Source organism: Capricornis sumatraensis, chromosome 18 (assembly GCF_032405125.1).
Source record: "Capricornis sumatraensis isolate serow.1 chromosome 18, serow.2, whole genome shotgun sequence".
Taxonomy (NCBI): Eukaryota; Metazoa; Chordata; class Mammalia; order Artiodactyla; family Bovidae; genus Capricornis; species Capricornis sumatraensis.
The window spans coordinates 64,876,566-64,896,114 of NC_091086.1; the positions used below are offsets into that span (position 1 = coordinate 64,876,566).

At 49.0% G+C, this 19,549-nt stretch overlaps 1 protein-coding gene across 1 annotated transcript in view; it reads right to left on the minus strand.

Moving 5' to 3' along the window:
• Positions 1 to 17,244, minus strand: part of OTULIN (OTU deubiquitinase with linear linkage specificity) — a 34,876-nt gene extending 17,632 nt beyond the window's left edge. Inside the window, exons 1-4 of the mRNA XM_068990506.1 lie at positions 17,093 to 17,244; positions 8,644 to 8,720; positions 3,008 to 3,102; positions 465 to 608 (exon numbers count right to left, since the gene is read on the minus strand). Of these exons, the coding sequence (XP_068846607.1) occupies positions 465 to 608; positions 3,008 to 3,102; positions 8,644 to 8,720; positions 17,093 to 17,244 (468 nt within the window). The remainder of the gene's footprint in view (positions 1 to 464; positions 609 to 3,007; positions 3,103 to 8,643; positions 8,721 to 17,092) is intronic.
• Between the last annotated feature and the right edge of the window lie 2,305 nt (positions 17,245 to 19,549).

Sequence of the window (19,549 nt, forward strand, 5' to 3'; positions counted from 1 at the left end):
TTGACAGCAACCATCTCTGCTGGTGCCTGTCACGTACCAAGCCTATGACCCTCCTAACACTCTCCAGACGGTGCTAATTCCCTGAATTGGAGACAGAAGCCCAGAAACGTGCCTTTGGAAACCCCAGCAGGTTCTCAGAGAGTACAATACAAAGCCCACTTGGTGGAGACTCCGACTCGGAAGTCAAACTGCCCTCAGTGCTCTGGGCAAGCCCTAAACAAACCCCTGCTCTCTAGTTCAGCTGAGGCGCTAAATAAATTTTATCATCTTACTCCTCTGGGAAATAATCGTTTTTGGTCGCTTTACTATGCAAAGTCATCCCAGCCACAGAAAGCTGCAGAAACCTGCACGCTGACATCGCACTGCAGGCAAGCACCAGCACACAGCGAGGGGCAGACAAGGGAAGTCTTTGCTGCAGAAACGATGGGTAACAGTGCAGACTCAAACCTGCGGCGGCAGCGTACCAGCGTGAGCTCCGGGTCCTGCAGCCAGGAGGGCAGCGCCGCTGGCTGACTCATGGCCTGGAACAGTGTGGCCCTCAGTGCACAGTAGTTATCTCCACGGACTCGCCTGATGGAGGTGAATTTCTGAGACACCTCCTCGTAGCCCTGCGCAAAAAGCATCAAAAAATTCAAATGGTCGTTACTGACTTCGGAGAGTGGGGAGAATTTTATTCATGTGGAAGAAATATGCCCCCCACGCCCCCTACCCTGATCAGAGGAAGAATGGCCAAGTCTTTCCTGCAGGATATTTTAATTCCCTTTTTATTCATCAAAAGAAATTAACAAACGTTAGTATCATACAAAATATCAGCATATGCAGCAGACACAACATACTAGAACATATAGAATGGGACACTAAGTATTATTAAAATGCTAGTTACCCCCAAAGTTGAAGTCGTATGTCCCTTTCTAAGCAACTGCTGTAACACTCACTTATTAATAACCAGTAATCTGAAGGCTTTGGTCTGTGTTTAAGTTGACCCTAAACTCTTTAATGAGGAGACAGGAAAGAAAAGAGATGCACCCAGCTTATGTGCCCAATTCCCCAGTCGTGTCTGACTCTTTGCAACCCTATGGACTATAGCCCAACAGGCTCCTCTATCCATGGGATTTTCCAGACAAGAACACAGGAGTGGGTTGCCACTTCCTACGCAAGGGGAATCTTCCTGGCCCAAGGCTCGAACCCTCATCTTTTGTATCTCCCCGTGTTGACAGGTGGATTCTCTACCTGGCTTATGTCTCCATATTAAAGATAACACCCTGTACCCCACATTTCCATGAAATACATAAAGATTATATGTATCATCTTGGAGGTGCCTGGATCAATTCTGTTTTTTAAAAAGTGGACTGAATTGTCACTATTATTCAGCCTGGAAGTGAAACAAGGAAATGAAAATTCTCGGTGACATGCTCAGTCACTCAAACACAGCCATCCAAACGGACCGTTTTGAGCACACTCCCCTTAAAAGGACACCATGAAATCCCACGGAGCTGGTCCAGGCACCTGGCTGACTGAGTTCTCCGCTGGACGCTGCTCAGGCCTCGGCATCAACTTTCAGGCTTTCCCATCTCACTCCCCCTTGACCACATGGATCTGTCGCTTGCCCTGCTCTTCCTCAACAGCCACTTAAAACCATGTTTCCCCCTCAACACACACGTACGCAAAGGAAGAAGTGGCACCATCCTGGGGTGGGGACCCCGTAGACAGTCATCCTGTGTCCAAGCACTGGACCCTGTCGTAAGTTGTTTTCAAGATTCAAGTCACAGGATGATGTTTGAAGTGGATATGAAAGTATTTCTTTCCAATAATAAAATTCTGAGAGCTGCATTTCTGTTCAGTGGCCCAACTACTGCAATAGAAGGCCCATCAGGGAGACTCATGCCTACTAAATGCACCTCTTCCCTATGGTGAACCCCCAGCTGTCCCAAATACTAGCTCAACAGCAACTGCACCTTTCCAAATGCATAAATCACTCATGGGATCGTGCAGTACACTGTAGTCCATAGTCAGTGAAAAAATCCAGAGAAGCGGGCCCCAGCAGTCCAAACTTGTGGTGTATAAGGGTCAACTGCAGGAGCAATCTCCACCTATGGAGGAATGCTGGGTTCAGGATCCATCTGATGGGGAACCAAGAGTGGGGCTGCCTGACTACTGTGCAGCGGGAGTGGTGATCCAGCCCGGCCACAGCCCCAGTGAGGCCGCATCATGGGAATCCCCAACATCCCACAGCCTTGGAAGGACTACCTTCGGGTCACCCAGTTATGCAAAGGGACTGAGAAGGGGCAGCTCCTGGAGTGTCCTAAATAAAGGTAGGAGCTCCAGGTCCCACTGCTAAGGGAGTACAGGAGAGTCCAGGCCCCAAGGACTGGAGGATGTGAAGATAAATCCAGGTGGGGACAGCAAACGTAGGTCACCCAAGGCTGTGACCTCATCAGGCCAGAAGGACATTACAGCCAAATGCCCCCACGGGGCTAACCCGTGGCTGGCGTAGCTCGGAACAGCACACAGTCATTTATGCGTTTTTCAAAGAAATCAAGTTGCTGACTAACTGATAATGATTCTGTATTAATACTGAGACGGCCCTTATCTTTGCAGTCTTGTTTCCTCATCTCTAAAATTAGAGCCCCAGTAGTAACACAGTCTAATGGCAGTTGTCATAACTATAACATCTAAACATAACGGCAACCCACTCCAGTATTCTTGCCTAGACAATGCCAGGGACAGGGGAGCCTGGTGGGCTGCTGTTCATGGGGTCGCACAGAATCGGACACGACTGAAGCGACTTAGCATGCATGCATGCATGGGAGAAGGAAATGGCAACCCACTCCAGTATTCTTGCCTGGAGAATCCCAGGGACAGAGAATCCTGGTGGGCTGCCGTCTATGGGGTCGCACAGAGTCGGACACGACTGAAGCGACTTAGCAGCATACAAAAGGACATATTAAATAATTACCTATGGTAGACTACTGGAAAAACTCAAAGTGCATGCATCCAGGCATCATACCTTTTTCATACATGTTGCTTTTTGCGTATTTCCCCTCCATTCTTTTTTGCAGTAGTCCATGATATCCATTTCAGGAGCTATGCTTAATCTAGGTTCTGTGAAAGGATCCAAAAAAAGGGGTGGGGTGGGGGAGGGGGAATAAGGAGACAAAGTATGATCAGAATAACAGCACGGCTTCGCCTGAGAATTCCTTTCTCACTCACTGCAGTCCTTCCCACATCTAGAATCCCAAGACTGCTGACCACCCAGTGCAGACCGCCACCACCTCGCTCCCAGATGACCACAGAGTCTCCCGCTGAGCCTCCCTGTCACCAGACCCTAGTGGCCATCCCCCACACAGCAGCCAGAGCAGTGCATTCAAAACCTAGGTGAGATGCTACCCATTACAGCTGGGCTCCAGGGCCGCCCGCCACACCTAGGGGTCCACTCCCTTCCTCCCTACCAGAGGGCCCCCTGCCCTGGCCCCCCACTGCCTCCCGGGTCTCAGCTCCTCTCACTACACACACCAACAGCTCCTGCCCTACCTGTGAGGTACCCGCTCCTCAAGCTCTGCAGGTCTCTGCTTACCTCTGACACTGACACCCAGTGTCAAAACATCTCACACACCCACATTCTCTCTCTCTCTCATACACACACACTTTCATTCTGTTCCCCTTACATGGTTCTGCTTTTCTTCTTGGCAGTGATCTACACCTGACATATTTCTTTCTCTGTACCCTGCCTCTCTCATCCCTACACATTCACACGTGCACACACACACACTCACACACACTTTCACTATGTTCCCCTTACATGGTTCTGCTTTTCTTCTTGGCACTGATCAACACCTAACATATTTCTTTTTCTGTACGCTGCCTCTCCCATCCCTACACACAGACACACACATACACATAAAACGCACATACACACACACACACACACATAGACACACACAGCAAAACATGAGCTCCCTGAGGGCAGGGGCTTGGTCTGTTTCCCAGCTGTGCCCTCAGCACCGGCAACCACACTGACCTAGGTATCCTCAAATAATGTTCATTCAAACATGCAGTAGTCTAAGCCATGAGACCATATAGCTAGTGATTTGTAATTTTTTCACATCCATTATACAAAGAGGTAACACTTCTATTACAGATGTATATTTAATAATCTTTATTTCGTTATATCCTGTTTTGATCCCAAAGGGCTATAAACTGTTGATAATCAGCCAAAAACTAACGGAGCTCTCAATGTGAGCTGAAACACAGGCCTGTTTGATTCTAATAACACATACCCCCCAAAATTAAAGACACAACTGATGATCAGACAGATGTTACAGTAAAAAATAAAATGGCCTTCAGACTTTCCTTGTTTAACACATGAGGCCTGGGGTTGGATTTTGTGGCCTAGGCATATGCACGCACATGTGTGGGTCTTTGTATGTTTTAGGAAGAAAGAGAGCTAAATTCCCAGGCATATCTTGACTTCCTTTTTAAAATATTGAAGAAGTAAATGTTAGCAAAGAAATCAGGATATAAACACAGAAGTACCTCATGGCATATTTACTCAAGAGGAAGTTGTACATAAAATATAGATGGTATAGTCAACTCAATCCAACAAACACTGTGTGTCTAATATGTGCCAAGCACTGAGCTAGGAGCAGGGGGATATGAAGATGATAAAGGCTCAGGTTTGGTCCTGAACGGGTTTAGAGACTACTTAAGAAGAAAGGACCACAGGCCCTGACCGTGCAAGATGTGATGGATGTGGGATGACGGATGGAGGAGCACAAGAAGAGCCCCTAAGCCCTTCCTGCACTTTAATAAATAAAACAATTTGTTAAGACATAAAATGTCAGAATTGCCTATTTTAAAAATCTCATTGATAAATCCTTTCATAAGGAAAATAAACCTTCTATACAAAAGGGAAAATAACACACACACAGGTAACAGATACATTTATCTGTGCTTAAGTCAGGACGGGCTTAAAGGTGAACCAGTCCTGGAGCCTAATCCACAGAGACCACAAATACCACAGCTGCACAGCCAACCCTCAAATAAAGAGCAGCCACTCTTTAAAGTCAAAAACACCTTGTGAGTGTCTATTAGTGGAAGGAAGAGTTCCCTTCAATCGCTTTCCGACTCACCTCCTCAGAAAGCCCGAGGAGCCACACGTGTCCAGAGGTGAGGACGTCCACTAGGACACGTCCTGGCACGAGCAGAGCAGCTGCTAGCTCGGGAAGGGCCCAGGGAGAAAGCCCAGCCCTGGCGCTCGCCTCACCCGCAGTGCTCTTTCCTGTGGGTAGGACACCCGGGCCCTCCACAGGCCGGCAGGGCCCCATCTCAGGATTGAGTGGAGGAGGCAGGAGGCTGGCTGGGCTCAGAGGCCAGGCCACAGGCCGCAGTCCTCTGATGAATCAGAGGTCTGCGTGAGGCAGTGAGGGTGGGAAAATGGGCGCCTGAGCAGCTGCCAGCATCGGAAGTGCGCCCCAGCCCCCACCCCAAGCAGCTTACAGTCTAAGTCAGCGCCTGCTCTGGTCATCCGCATGCTACACAGGCTGCTTACTGCCCCGGGAATGCACATTTCTAATGGCCAAATAAACTCCACTGAAAACAAACTCAAAAAACACAAAGGGGAAGCTGAAAATCAACAGTGGTCACCAGAAGCTGAAATAACCAAGAGGTTTTGTTCCTTAACCACCATATGGTGACCAGGACAAGGATTCAGACCCTTGGAGGATGGGAAGTTAAAACTGAACCCCTCCAGAACGCTGGGACTCTCAATCAAGAGGCTAGGGCAAGAATTGAAAACTTTTTCTCTAATGGGTCAGAGTGTAAATAACGTAGGCTTTAAGGCTATAAGGTTTCTGTCACAACTACTCAACTTACTATGCACGAAAATCACCATGTGCGATGTGTAAATTAAGGAGTTCCAATAAAACTTTATTTACAAAACCAGGTGGCATCTCAACTTTGGCCAGGCAGCTAGTGTTTGCTGACCCCTGGACTAGGTGGGGTCAGCTTCCCAGGTGGCGCAAGTGGTAAAGAACCCGACTGCCAATGCAGGAGATGTTAAGAGACATGGGTTCAATCCCTGGGTCGGGAAGATCCCCTGGAGAAGGAAATGGCAACCTGTTCCTTGCCTGGAGAATCCCATGGACAGAGGAGTCTGGTGGGCTACAGTCTATGGGGTCGCAAAGAATAGGACATGACTCAGGCGACTTTGCACGCACGGACTAGGTGACTAACAGAGAGCATGAGAAAACTTTCTGCCTTGACCTGGGCTCTCACTTGGGGAGAAAGGACCTAAGATCTCATAACCACAGGCCAGCTCTCACACAGGGACAGGGTGTGACTTCACATCAACTGCAAGACCCTGGGAACACAAACCCAGAAATTCACCTGACGTGGCCCAAGGCAGGTGACTCCCGAGCACATGGCAGAAACAAGGCCAAACTCCCTCACACTCAAGACAGGCTGCACAATCTCTCCACAGACACACAATAGCTGAATGTAGAACCAAACTCTGAAGAAACAAGAAGTAAGCAAAGACAGCAACTGGCATAAGTAGACCTGCCAGGATTCTCAGCTAATGGAGTTACCAGGTCCAGAAGGGAATGTGTAAAATGCCGAAAGGAATAAAAGAAACAAAAACTTGAGCAAAGAGCAATACACTCTCAAAAAAGACCAAGCAAACTGGGAAGGAAAACAGATCTTTTCCAAAAGAGAAAGAGAATACCTTTCTAAAGGAACTAACCAGAATGCAACAGAGGCTAAAAGTCAGAAAATACGTGAAAGGGTGTGTGACTCAGGGCCCTGGATAACTGAATGGGAGCTAGCAAACACCTGGTTTGGAGCTCTGAAAGCGGTAAACAGAATAGGAAAAAGGCAGTATTTAGAGAGATAATGGCTGAGAATTCTGAACTGATGAAAACGAAGCATCTTCAGATTTTAAAAGGTAAAAACGATCCCTAACAAAGTACTAAAAAAAAAAAATCCATACTTAAGAGACCCTGAGGAGAAACTGTAGGACACCAAAGACAGAGAGAAGATAGGGAAAGACAGACTGCCAAGAGCCCGACTGACTGCAGTGTTCTCAACTACGAGAGAAACGACAACAGAGTGCAATGAAACCTTCAAGGAAAATTAGAGAAAACATATTATTCACCTGGGGTTATTCAAGAAACAAAGTGAAATCAAGACATTTTTGCACAAAACGGAGCTGCTCACCAGAGGCCCATCCACAGGATATTACATCAGGAAGGGCAACGAAGCCAGAAGGACTGAGATGCAGGGTGTGAGGGGATCCATGTTGCCTCAGACCAGAGCTGGAAGCAACAAGACCCCCTGAAAAGCAAGAGCACCTGTGTGGGGCTCCCCTGGGGACAGAAGGGAACCCCAACAGAGAGCCTGCAGAGCAAGCGAGGAGGCCAGAGGCCCCTGCAGAACAGACAAGGGCAGGAACAGTCGAGGGCTGCGCAAGCGCCTTCTCCTCAGGACGGGACTGCTGAGTCCTGCCACTGAGCTGAAGCGTGTGCAACTGCCGTTGGGGCCCTGAGACGCCTCTGAAGGCTGTGGGGGCCGGGAAGCCGCGGGGCTGGACCACAACAGAGCACATCATCTTCCCTGGTTACCACAGGGAGGAGTTCCGCCCACTCCCTGTGAGGAAGGCTCGAGAACTGTCTCCGGAGACCCCACCCGGTATCTTCTGCTCCTAATGACACATCTTAACACGTTGTCACTCGCACGGTAAATGAGAGCTGGTTCTTAAACCAGAACATTACGCAAGTGGCGCGCAGGAAAACGCCGCTTGTGAATCGTTCGGTGGCTCAAGTCGTGTCCGACTCTTTGCGACCAATTCTTGGAGTTTGCTCAAATTCACATTACTGATTCAGTGATGCCATCCAACCGTCCCATTCTGTCAGCTCCTTCTCCTCCTTCCCTCAGTCTGAATGGTCTGTGGGGTATCCCCTAATGGAGCCCCCTCCCTGGCCTCCTGCCCGGGGCGAGTTGGGGAGGAAGGAGGTGCTTCCCCACACCCGGCCCCGCCAGCCATGGTCGAAGCAGGCTCACCCTAGCAGCCAGGGGTCGATGGATGCTGACAGATGAACAGAGCGCGTGCGGCTGAGCACAAGTGTAGACAGGAAGTCACAACATGACAGGAGAATTAAGAGCTATCAAGTCCACCACCGTTGTTTCTTATAAGTCAAATCAAATTCACACGGCCTTCTGCACACAAAGACCCAGAGGGCCAGCTTCTCAGTAAATCCTTCCACTTGAAACGAAAAACGCACTTCAAACCCCAACTCTCCCTCTGAAAATAAGGAAGTCAAGAACTTAAGAGAGAGTGGTGTCAAGAGGTTAGACAAATTCTCACGGGTGCAAAAATGCTATGAATGTAAGGAACGCAAGCAACGTACTTGCACTGAAATTTTAAAGCCTCAGGAAACAGTAGTCCCCAAATAAATCCAAAATATTTTTACCCAGCAAAATGAATAACCCAGTGGAGGTAAGACCAAATGCCTAAGAATGCTTCCTAGGAAGTCCATCTTCCTAGGAAAGTGTATCTCAATATTTTATGAAAATGGATATACTGATTTAACTGCATTTTCTACTATAAACAGTAGGAACTCTTTATAAAGAAAACAATTCCAAACATACCTGATGACCCTCTTTCATGTATAAGTAATTCTTTCTCCTTTTCTATTTCATCCGCCGCACGATACATGTCCTCCTCGCTGAAATCACACCAAATCAGACATTTCAAAAATTTGTGGCACTGACATGTCCTTCTTATCACAACATGCAGCTGCTCTACGAATTTATAAGACACGCAAAGTTTAACATTTTTACATTACACGATGACAGTCTGATAAAATATGGGTCTTTCGTCTTAGACTTGTGTTTCTAGCATTACTCAGACTTTTTGAAGTGAGACATTTTACAGCTCTCCACTGGCTACGCGGCTCTGGGGCCGTTTCAACTGTGATGTCTTTAATGCCTCAACCACACATGTAAGCATCTTAGCACACTCATCTACACTCATCAGCGAAGCTGTTCATGACTCTTCAGGTTTCAAGCATGGAGATGGTGCCAATAAAAGCACTGAGGAGCGCAGGCCAACTGCCGACTTTGGGACATCACAGGCAAGTTTTCCAAGAACTCCTCGAAGAAGGAGGATAGGAGATCCACAAGATCCCCTGGGCCACACCAACTCCCTGAGGCGCTCCTGCTCCGATGCCCACAGAAAAGCAGCCCCCCGACCTTGTGCTGGGCATATGCCCACCAACCCCCACACTTTCATTGGGACTTACACAGCAGCTCCCCAAAGAGTCTCCCGGCTCCTTCAGTGAGCCAACAAGAACCTACTAAGTCCTGGAAAGGAGAAAACCCCACTGGCTGCTAGACAAGGAGGGCAAACGGAACTTTCAGATTCTAAGACCACTCCTGTTCCCCCCAAGATGCACCACGGTGATGGGCAGCAGAGATGCCATTATTTTTGCTGGAACACAAGACAGGTGAAAGCGCAAATCGCCCAAAAGTGGAAGACGGGGAGGTAAGGCACAGAGGATGGGAGAAGCCTCGAGGCCTGTGGACCGATGTCTGCTGGAAGGCGAGACCAGGACACCCTGCAAGGCCCAGAAAGACCAGGAACTACAGGCACACCGAGTACTTTGCGGGGAGCATGGGAGAACTCCAGAGCTGCAAGCAACAGACCCCCAGTTCCCAGTACTCCCCACAACAGCACACCCCTGCTCCTCATGCAGGACAGGAGGCTCCAGGCACCAGGCCACAGAGGAAAGAGGAGTTACTCAGGAACTAAGGGGATGGCCCCCACGTGCCCGACTCCGGGAGCTCCCCAGCGCCTCACGCACGGCTCAGAAGCCAGAGGAAAGAGGAAGGGGGTGCCGCTGAGAGAAACAGACTGAGGTGGGGACCAACACACCCTCCACCCCTGAAACCCTTCAACGGCTCCCAAATAAGCGGGGAAGTCTAAATCTGGACACGCCCCACCACGCTAGCCCTACACACACACACACACACACACACACTTCAGTCCAAACACTTGGTGGGCCCAGGTGCGCTTGTACTCCTGTGACTGGCTCTGCTGGCGCCCCTACATGCATGGCTCACTGTCCACCCCAACAGGGCACAGGCTGTGCGGGCAGCCTTGCTGGAGCATGCCACGGGCTGCAGTGAGACCGCCAGGGTGTGACCACTCCTCACTCCAGCCCTTGTCAAACACGTGCGTCACCCGTGGAACTCAAGGGACCACACTTCTCAGCACCTAAATGTATCCACCTGTAAAAATAACAGTGAGAGTACTCACAAGAGACTGCTCTGAAAATAAGACACGCAGGCACTCGACAGTCAAAAAAGTTAGCTAGTCTCATTAATTCTCGTATCTATCCATCTGGGAAGAGGAGGGATGGATGATTCACCCAATGATCATTTCTTACCCGTTCTCCTTTTCTTCTCTCTTCTCAAAAGTGACGGTGTGTGTGCGCCTGTCTTTTGTTGTTGTGGGACTGAGGGGGACATACTAGGGAACAGGTACTCTCCGTGTGCTCTAACCCCAGTGAGATTTCAAGTAAAAGGTGTGATGTCACCCATGCAGCCCGGGCCAGGGTTAAAAGCAAACAGAAACCAGATTCGCAGGGACTATACATCAAGCACTTAGAATAAAAAGTGACTAAACGTGTTAGTTCTTCTTTCAATAGTTTCATGTTATCTTTCGCCCTCCTTCCTAGCTTTATCAAACAGAAGAGAAATTCTGATCGTATAAAACCGGCATTTAAGTGAATCGTTTTCGTAATACCATTATCAGGAGCATGTCTTTGTTGAAGCCACTTCCCTAATCTTGGCCTCAGTTTTCTCATCTTCAAAACAAGATGCCCAGACAGATCTAAGTGATCTATGCAGTTCCTCTTCCAGTTCTTGGTTCTAACGGACTATGAAGCTATTCTCACTTCATGCGAATTCTGTGGCTACAGGCAGGCGTCTCTGCCTCCACTCTTGTCTCCTGCCTTTCTTATCTACAGGATAACCAAAGCGCATGGCAACACCAGGGCCCAGAGGAGGTTCTCTAAACGAGCATCTCTCTGAACAGCCGCAAATATAAACTCCCACAAAGACCAACAGCAGAGACAAGAGAAGCCTACAGGAGAACGAAGTGCAACGGGAAGACAGAACAGAAAGGGAAGCTACTGGAAACAGAAATGCGGTGATTCAAGACATATAGAAGAAGCACAGCAGAAATTGATGAATGGGAGGCCCAGAGTGTATTCAAATCACTTTAGCCACACTATTCCATTCAGATGTTCACAAACGCCTCCATGGCCACCAAGGATATCTGCTAACTTGCCAAGGCCACCAGGGAAACTGTAATACGGCTTTTAAAGGCCACTGTATTTACTTGGAGAGAAGCTATAAGTTCAAACAATAAAGTTCAATCAGTACGGTCAGAAAACGAGACATTTAACAGCCAAAATGAAATATTCCTCCAACACGAGGACCGCCAACTAGAAAGAGAGATGTGGGAAAACAAGAAAAATTAAAATAATTTTATTTAAGAAGATACTTCACTCAATAAACCTTTAACTTTTTTTAAATATCAAAAAGGAAATGATATTTTTAACAGCAAAAAGAAATTATATTTAAAAATCAGGAATCTGAAATAGCTGAAGGTTTAAATTTTTGTTTGGGAAAGGAAGACAGGGAAACAATGAAAGGAAAGGGGCTATTTGATAAGATCAGATCCCCCGTGCTGACCAGTTTCAGAAATGTGGCAATCTTGTGTGTGTGTCAAGCTGGGGTTGGGATGAGAGGTGCTCATTTGGCACAAAGAGTCCGTTGAAATCCATAGGCTCAAAATGATCACTACAGCAAAAAATTTCCTTCCAGAAAACATAGAGATCACTAGAAAAGTAGTGAAGTAAAAGTCTTAAATGTGACCTGATTTCTTGGGGACCATGGCATGTGGTCCAATTTTAAAACCAAAATGTTAATAATTCCTCCTTAGAAAATTATTAGTTTAGCACCATAATGTTATTTTAAAGTGTGTATTTTCAAGCTCCCATTTTCTCTTAGAAATGAAATACTTTACTCTTAATGTTAAGGCAATATACTTCATTGAGCAGGTTACATGACACTGTCTGTTAACTTATAACCTTCCTCTTGCTCTGTTCAAAGACCTGGATAATAATAGATGAAACTTAATTTTAAAATGCTGACTACATTTAGACAAAATTATACTATTCCCCAAACAAAAGCTATAATATAAGCTAAAAACACAGAGCTCAGCGAAGCAGAAGACATTTCTGTGAAGCCAATTTTTTGATTTCTGATACAAGTAAACACATAATATGAAAAAAGTCAACTCTAACATATACGCAAAGCTAACAAGACAGCATCTCAATCACTCACTGTTGTGGACATTTGCACCAAGTTCCCCTTAGCTATCTAAAAAAAGCTAAACTGAATATGACTCTGTTCAGCTCTCTGGACTTGCAGCTCATGCTTACTTTGGCCTGTCCTAGAAGACTAACAGCCCGGGCAGTGTCGGTGAGACAGTGGCAACCACCGTGACACCGGGCACCGTCCCACACAGGCACAGGAAAAGCAAAGATCACTCTACTCAGCCTTCCTCCACCTCTCAGCGGTTGCCTAAGATGAGTGAGCCACACATCAAATGTAGGAAAGTACCGGCGCCCAGGCCAAAATTCCGCCTCCGTTCTCCAAGTGGACTTTCCATGACTGGCTCAGTGACTCCCAGAGGGGTCTGGGGACAACCTGGACCCCTGCAACCTAAGGTTTCTCAGGGGCACCCCAGCTCTGAAGCAGGTTCTACTCCCAGGTGGGGAAAGGACCAGAAGGGAGTAGCTGTTACCCCATCAAAGACAGCACCCCCGGAGCCACTAAGGTGTGAGGTGGGTGGGAAAAAACATTCGCTCGACAGTACACTTAGCAACACCCAAGAGCAAGGGCTTCACAAGTTGTTAGTTACAGCCTTTCTGAGAATCCACAGCTTTCCTCTGAACCTCAGTCCAGAAAGACATAAATATGCATACAATTTTGCTTTCGATTTCAGAAGGGTACACAGACACATCATGCTGCCCTCTCCACACCGCGAGCCTGTGGACCCCAAATTTAAACCGTGTCCCCTCCTCAGGCAGATAGAGAAGACCATGGAGTAGGCTCGCTTCTCAATTCCCAAAGCATGTCTAGCCTGGCCACAAACCACATCCAGGGCCACCCTGGTCCTCGGGGGCCGGAGTCTTAGCTTAGCTGAAAGGAAGAAGTGGACCCACCCTAAGTTTCGATTTTATGGGTCAGGTGAGCAGGGGACGGAGGATAGGAGACCTGCTCACAGGAGGAGTGAGGAAGTTTCTAAAGAAGCCAACTAAATCGGGTCTGACCTAACCCTTCCTCAAAAAGGACCCTGCGTCGTCGTGTGAGCCATCCTTGGGGCTTGTCCAAGGGATGCCAGCCAACCACAGTTCTCAAATGAAGGAAGGGAAGGAAGGCAATTCAGAATGCAGCTTATCCACAAGATCTGTGTGTCTGTCTCCCCCACGATTTCTCTGGGGGGAAATCACAGTGAGCCCAGTCACAAGGAATCTGTATCCTATGGAAAGCCTAGGAAATGAGCCATCCCTCTGTCGACTCATCGCTAATCCCCTCAGAGTCATATTCTGAATGTATAAAGGCTGCCAAAGTTGGGTTTGTATTCATAATTTCTACCCACTGAATGAATTAAAATGACTCTGCGGGATGTCCCCAAACATCTGCATCTTATGGTGTTTCGTATTGGCAGGTGCAATACTCAATTTCTGTGCAGATCAAACTTAACTCTCTGGGTGGGAAGAAGGGACTTGGCTCCAGTCACAGAAAAACACAAGGTTAAAAAACCATTTTAGGACCTAGTTCAGGCATTCCACTATGTCCCTACATCTGCACTCAACTATTAGGCTGCACGCATCATCGTGGAAGAACGGCACACGAGACACTGCAAACTATACAATGGACAATGTGACGCAGCAGTTTCTCTGGCCCTTAAGAAAGTATCACAACACAGGATAAGCAGCCCCACTGCCCATACAACAAACAGGAAAGCCCAAAATGTGGGATGTAATGTTCAGAAGCTGCCATCTGAAATTCTTTTCACCTCTTTTCCCTTGCTTCCCTTTGCTCTCTTACCAGTTAAAAGAGAATGAGGTCATCAAAGACAACAAAAATAGCAAGAAAAAGAAATTAAGCTACTACTTAAAAGGCAAACTGGAACATCTATTCCAGAAAAAAAAAAGTGAAGTTTGCAGTCATTATAAGTCATGCCTCTCTGCCCAGTTTTGCTGATGAAGCCACAAAGACCTGGGGGGTTGGGGGGGCGGTGGTGGGCGGCAAGGGGGGGGCAGTCCCCGGCGCCCAGGCATCAGGGGACGTAGCCCTGGAACCTACTCCCTGCACCTCCCTAGCCAAGCTATACAGATCAGATCCGCAGCTCAGCTTCCTGACGCACCAAGTGACAAACCTGGACTGGGGTTTTCAGATGCCTTTCAGCTCCACGCCTATAGCTCTGCTGACAGCAGACAGAAGAGATACCTGCGCCACAGAATCCGTGCATCAGCAAAGAGTGCTCCTTTTGCACCATGACCCACTTCCTCAGGCGCTCAGACTCTGGGAACCACATCCAGCAGAAAAACTTGCCAAATAACTCTGTGTATTTTGGGGACCCTGGTTCAAAGTTTCTGCATCTCCCAGGGGAGGCCATGAAATGGCTGAGGCTGAGAAGCAGCATTTGAGGGCCAGGGCCAGTAGGTGGGGGCACAGCTCAGACAACCTGGGCATAAGTGAGGGAACAGCAGTTAGCCTGGCAGCAGCAGGTAGGAACCAGCATGAGCCTCAAAGGGGCAGAAGCAAAAGACCACGCCCACTTTATCAGTTGCTGAGTCTAAAGTAGGGCTCAGAGGTACAGAGCAAAACTGCAACCACAGGTCACAGCTGCTCACACATGGGCCTGCACAGTGGTTTCAATTTAAAAATAAAAGGCTACTATTTAAAAATCAAGGGAATTCCCTGGCAGTCCAGCGGTTAGGACTAGGTGGACCAGGGCCCAGGATTCAATCCCCGGTTAGGGAACTAAGATCCCACCAGTGTTGTGGCATGGCCAAAAATAAATAAGTAAATAAATAAAAATAGAAAATAAAAATAAAGCACGTGGATGAAGTTTTGAAAAAATAAAATAGGGGACTTCCCTGTTGGTCCAGTGCTTAAGATTCTAAACAGCCACTGCAGAGAACACAGGTTCCATCCCTGGTCAGGGAACTAAGATCCCACATGCCATGCTGTTCCATCCAGCCAAAACAAAACCAATAAATAAGTAAACAAATCTTTTAAATAAAGTAAAATTTTTTAAAAAAGAACATTTCAAACAAAAGTCAGAATCTTTGGATTCTTTACAGAAAATCCAGCAACTATTGGCTGGGCTTCCCTGGTGACTCAGATGGTAAAGAATCTGACTGCAATGCAGGAGACCCAGATTCGATCCCTGGGTCGGGAAGATTCCCTAGAGAAAGAAATGGCAACCCACTCCAGTATTCTTGCCTGGAGAATGCCATGGACAGCAGAGCCTGGCGGGCTGTAGTCCTTGGCATCACAAAGTCAGACATGACTGAGTGACTAACACACACAGGTTGGAACTTAGTGGATTCTACCTCCATCAGACTCAGCTCTCCAGGAACCCATGGTCTACATCTGGCTGGCTCCTGGAGTCAGGAGTTTGAAACCTCCTGCTCTCAATCTTTCCCAGTGACCATCAAGTGCAGCTTGAACTGAACACTCTCCGAAGGGGTCTGGGAGCTCAATAAGAATATCACTGTCCATAATAAAGGACCATGCAAGCCAGATGATTATAATATATTATCTGTAATAACAGTTCCCACCCAGAACCCATTTTTTAGGAAATGGGGGTGGGGGGAGAGTGGGAAGCGCAGGGCACTTTCCCGCTAATCTGTCAAACTGGTTTTCTGAGTGGAATCCCAAAGGCATTTGTATGCGACTACCATTTGCATGGAGAAGGAAACGGCAACCCACTCCGGTGTTCTTTCCTGGAGAATCCCAGGGACGGGGGAGCCTGGTGGGCTGCCATCTATGAGGTCACAGAGTCAGACACGACTGAAGCGACTTAGCTGCAGCAGCAGCATTTGCAAATGCAGAAGTTTCAGCCTTCAAGTTTATATTCTGCTTCCACCCCTGACCCCAGACTCTTGCGATTTACACCACCTTCAATAAAGAATTGATCAGGCTTCCCTGATGGCTCAGACGGTAAAGAATCTATCTGCAGTGCAGGAGATCTGGGTTCAACCCCTGGGTTAGGAAGATCTCTTGGAGAAAGGACTGGCAACCCACTCCAGTATTCTTGCCTGGAGAATCCCCATGGCCAGAGAAGCCAGGTGGGCTACAGTCCATGGGGTCGCAAAGAGTCAGACACGACTGAGCGACAGACACTCTAACCAGCACTGCCTTCCGTATTTAAAAATAAAGGGGGGGGGGGTGGTTGGGGACAACTAGATAAGCAGCTGGCGGCCATAACAACTAGGTCAAACTCCGTCCAAAGTCTGTCGAACAGGTGGGACGCTCATCAAGCAGAGACTTGCCTTCCAAGAACAACACGTCGCATGGTGCGGTGTTCCTGTGGTGGGGGACAAGGGACAACCTTATTTTCCTTCCGCCCACAGGTCGGAGGAAAGATCTGATGGGAGTGAGGTTTGTAAGAGTATATGCTGCTGGAGTTTGTTTCCCAGGTTTCCGGAGCTTTCTTTAGCTTTAGAGCTATGGAGATACAAAAAAAAGGGGGTGGGGGTGGGGACACTGGATAACCAGAACTTTTGAGATGCGCCTTCCGGAAAAAACTTTTGTAATTGGGACACTGGATACAAGGGTCTTACGAATTCCTCTATTTCCGACGATCATACTTAGATGAGAAGGGCCCTCCGCCGGCTACTCCCCAGCCCACCCCATCCCCCCAATACTCCCCGCACCGTCCCCTCAGGGGGCCAAGCCCGGAGCCCCCTCCCCGCCCCTGCTCCCGCGCACCGCGCCTCGCACTCACTGCTGGGACGGACACCGCACCGCGACCCGCGGTGGCCCGCCGGCCGCAGACTTCCCGCCCTCCGGCGCAGCGGCCCCCGCCTCCCATGCCGGCTTCTCGGCACAGCTAGCGCCTGGCCACGCTCCGGGCTGAGGCATCGTCCCCCGACTCATGGGGCCGCCGCTGGCGGCGGCGGCGCCGCAGGGCTTCGGCCGCCTCCCAGTGATCCGGAGCCCCTCCCGTCGGGGCGCCCGGGCCGCGGCCGTTTCCTCAGCCGCGCCGCTTGCCCGCCAGCTAGCGACCGTGCCCAGGACGCTTCCGCGCGCGTCACCGCCGCCCGCCCCCTGACCTCTCACCCGAGAAGAGGGCGGGGGTGGGGGGGGCGGCCCGCGCCGGCCGGGAGTCCTGGGACGCCCAGCCTGCGCATGCGCCCGCGCGGGGGTGGAGCGGCGGGAGACGAGAGGCCCGCCCACGCGAGACGCTACTGCGCGTGCTCCGCCCCTGCGCGCTGGCGCCCCTCCCCGGAACAGCCCCGAGAGCGCTTTTCAAGTCGCTGACTGCGCGTCGGTGTCGCGTCTCGCGGCGTGAGGGCGAAAAAGCCCTGGACCAGTGGCGGGATGCGTCCTCCGTGAGGAGAAAGCGTTCAGTTCAGTTCAGTCGCTCAGTCGTGTCCGACTCTTTGCGATCCCATGACGCAGCACTCCAGGTCTCTCTGTCCATCACCAACTTCCAGAGTCCACCCAAACCCATGTCCATTGAGTCGGTGATGCCATCCAACCATCTCATCCTCTGTCGTCCCCTTCTCCTGCCCTCAATCTTTCCCAGCATCAGGGTCTTTTCCAATGAGTCAGCTCTTCTTATCAGGTGGCCAGAGTACTGGAGCTTCAGCTTCAGCATCAGTCCTTCCAATGAACACCCAGTCCTGATCTCCTTTAGGATGGACTGGTTGGATCTCCTTGCAGTCCAAGGGACTCTCAAGAGTCTTCTCCAACACCACAGTTCAAAAGCATCAATTCTTCGGCGCTCAGCTTTCCTTATAGTCCAACTCACATCCATACATGATCACTGGAAAAACCATAGTCTTGAGTAGGCGGACCTTTGCTGGCAAAGTAATGTCTCTGCTTTTTAATATGCTGTCTGAAGTGAAGTTGCTCAGTCGTGCACGACTCTTTCCGACCCGTGGACTGTAGCCTACCAGGCTTCTCTGTCCCTGGGATTCTCCAGGCAAGAGTACTGGAGTGGGTTGCCATTTCCTTCTCCAGGGAATCTTCCCAACCCAGGGACTGAACCCGGCTCTCCCGCGTTGTGGGCAGACGCTTTACCGTCTGAGCCACCAGGGAAGCTGTCTAGGTTGGTCATAACTTTCCTTCCAAGGAGTAAGCGTCTTTTAATTTCATGGCTGCAGTCACCATCTGCAGTGATTTGGGAGCCCAAAAAATAAAGTCTGACACTCTTTCCACTGTTTCCCTATCTATTTGCCATGAAGTGATGGGACTGGATGCCATGATCTTCGTTTTCTGAATATTGAGTTTTAAGCCAACTTTTTCACTCTCCTCTTTCACTTTCATCAAGAGGCTCTTTAGTTCTTCACTTTCTGCCATAAGGGTGGTGTCATCTGCATATCTGAGGTTATTGATATTTCTCCGGGCAATCTTGATTCCAGCTTGTGCTTCCTCCAGCCCAGTGTTTCTCATGATGTACTCTGCATATAAGTTAAATAAGCAGGCTGACAATCTACAGCCTTGACGTACTCCTTTTCCTATTTGGAACCAGTCTGTTGTTCCATGTCCAGTTCTAACTGTTGCTTCCTGACCTCCGTACCGGTTTCTCAAGAGATAGGTGAGGTGGTCTGGTAGTCCCATCTCCAGAATTTTCCACAGTTTATTGTGATCCACACAGTCAAAGGCTTTGACATAGTCAATAAAGCAGAAATAGATGTTTTTCTGGAACTCCCTTGCTTTTTCCATGATCCAGCGGATGTTGGCAATTTGACCTCTGGTTCCTCTGCCTTTTTAAAACCAGATTGAACATCTGGAAGTTCATGGTTCACGTACTGCTGAAGCCTGGCTTGGAGAATTTTAAGCATTACTTTACTAGCGTGTGAGATGAGTGCAATTGTGTGGTAGTTTGAGCATTCTTTGGCATTGCCTTTCTTTGGGATTGGAATGAAAACTGACCTTTTCCAGTCCTGTGGCCACTGCTGAGTTTTCCAAATTTGCTGGCATATTGAGTGCAGCACTTTCACAGCATCATCTTTCAGGATTTGAAATAGCTCAACTGTGACAGGGCGCTATCCTGTTTGGGAGCCGATGTTGCCCTGGGCTTTGGAGCTTTGCCCTCCGCTGTCAGGGTTTCCTTTGACTGGAGAGCGAGGGATGGGGGCCACGTGGGTAATGTGCAGCTGGCCTACCCCGGTGACAATTTCGTCACCACCAGCCCGACAAGCCCGGAGACCTGAGCCCCGAGCCCCGCGGCCCT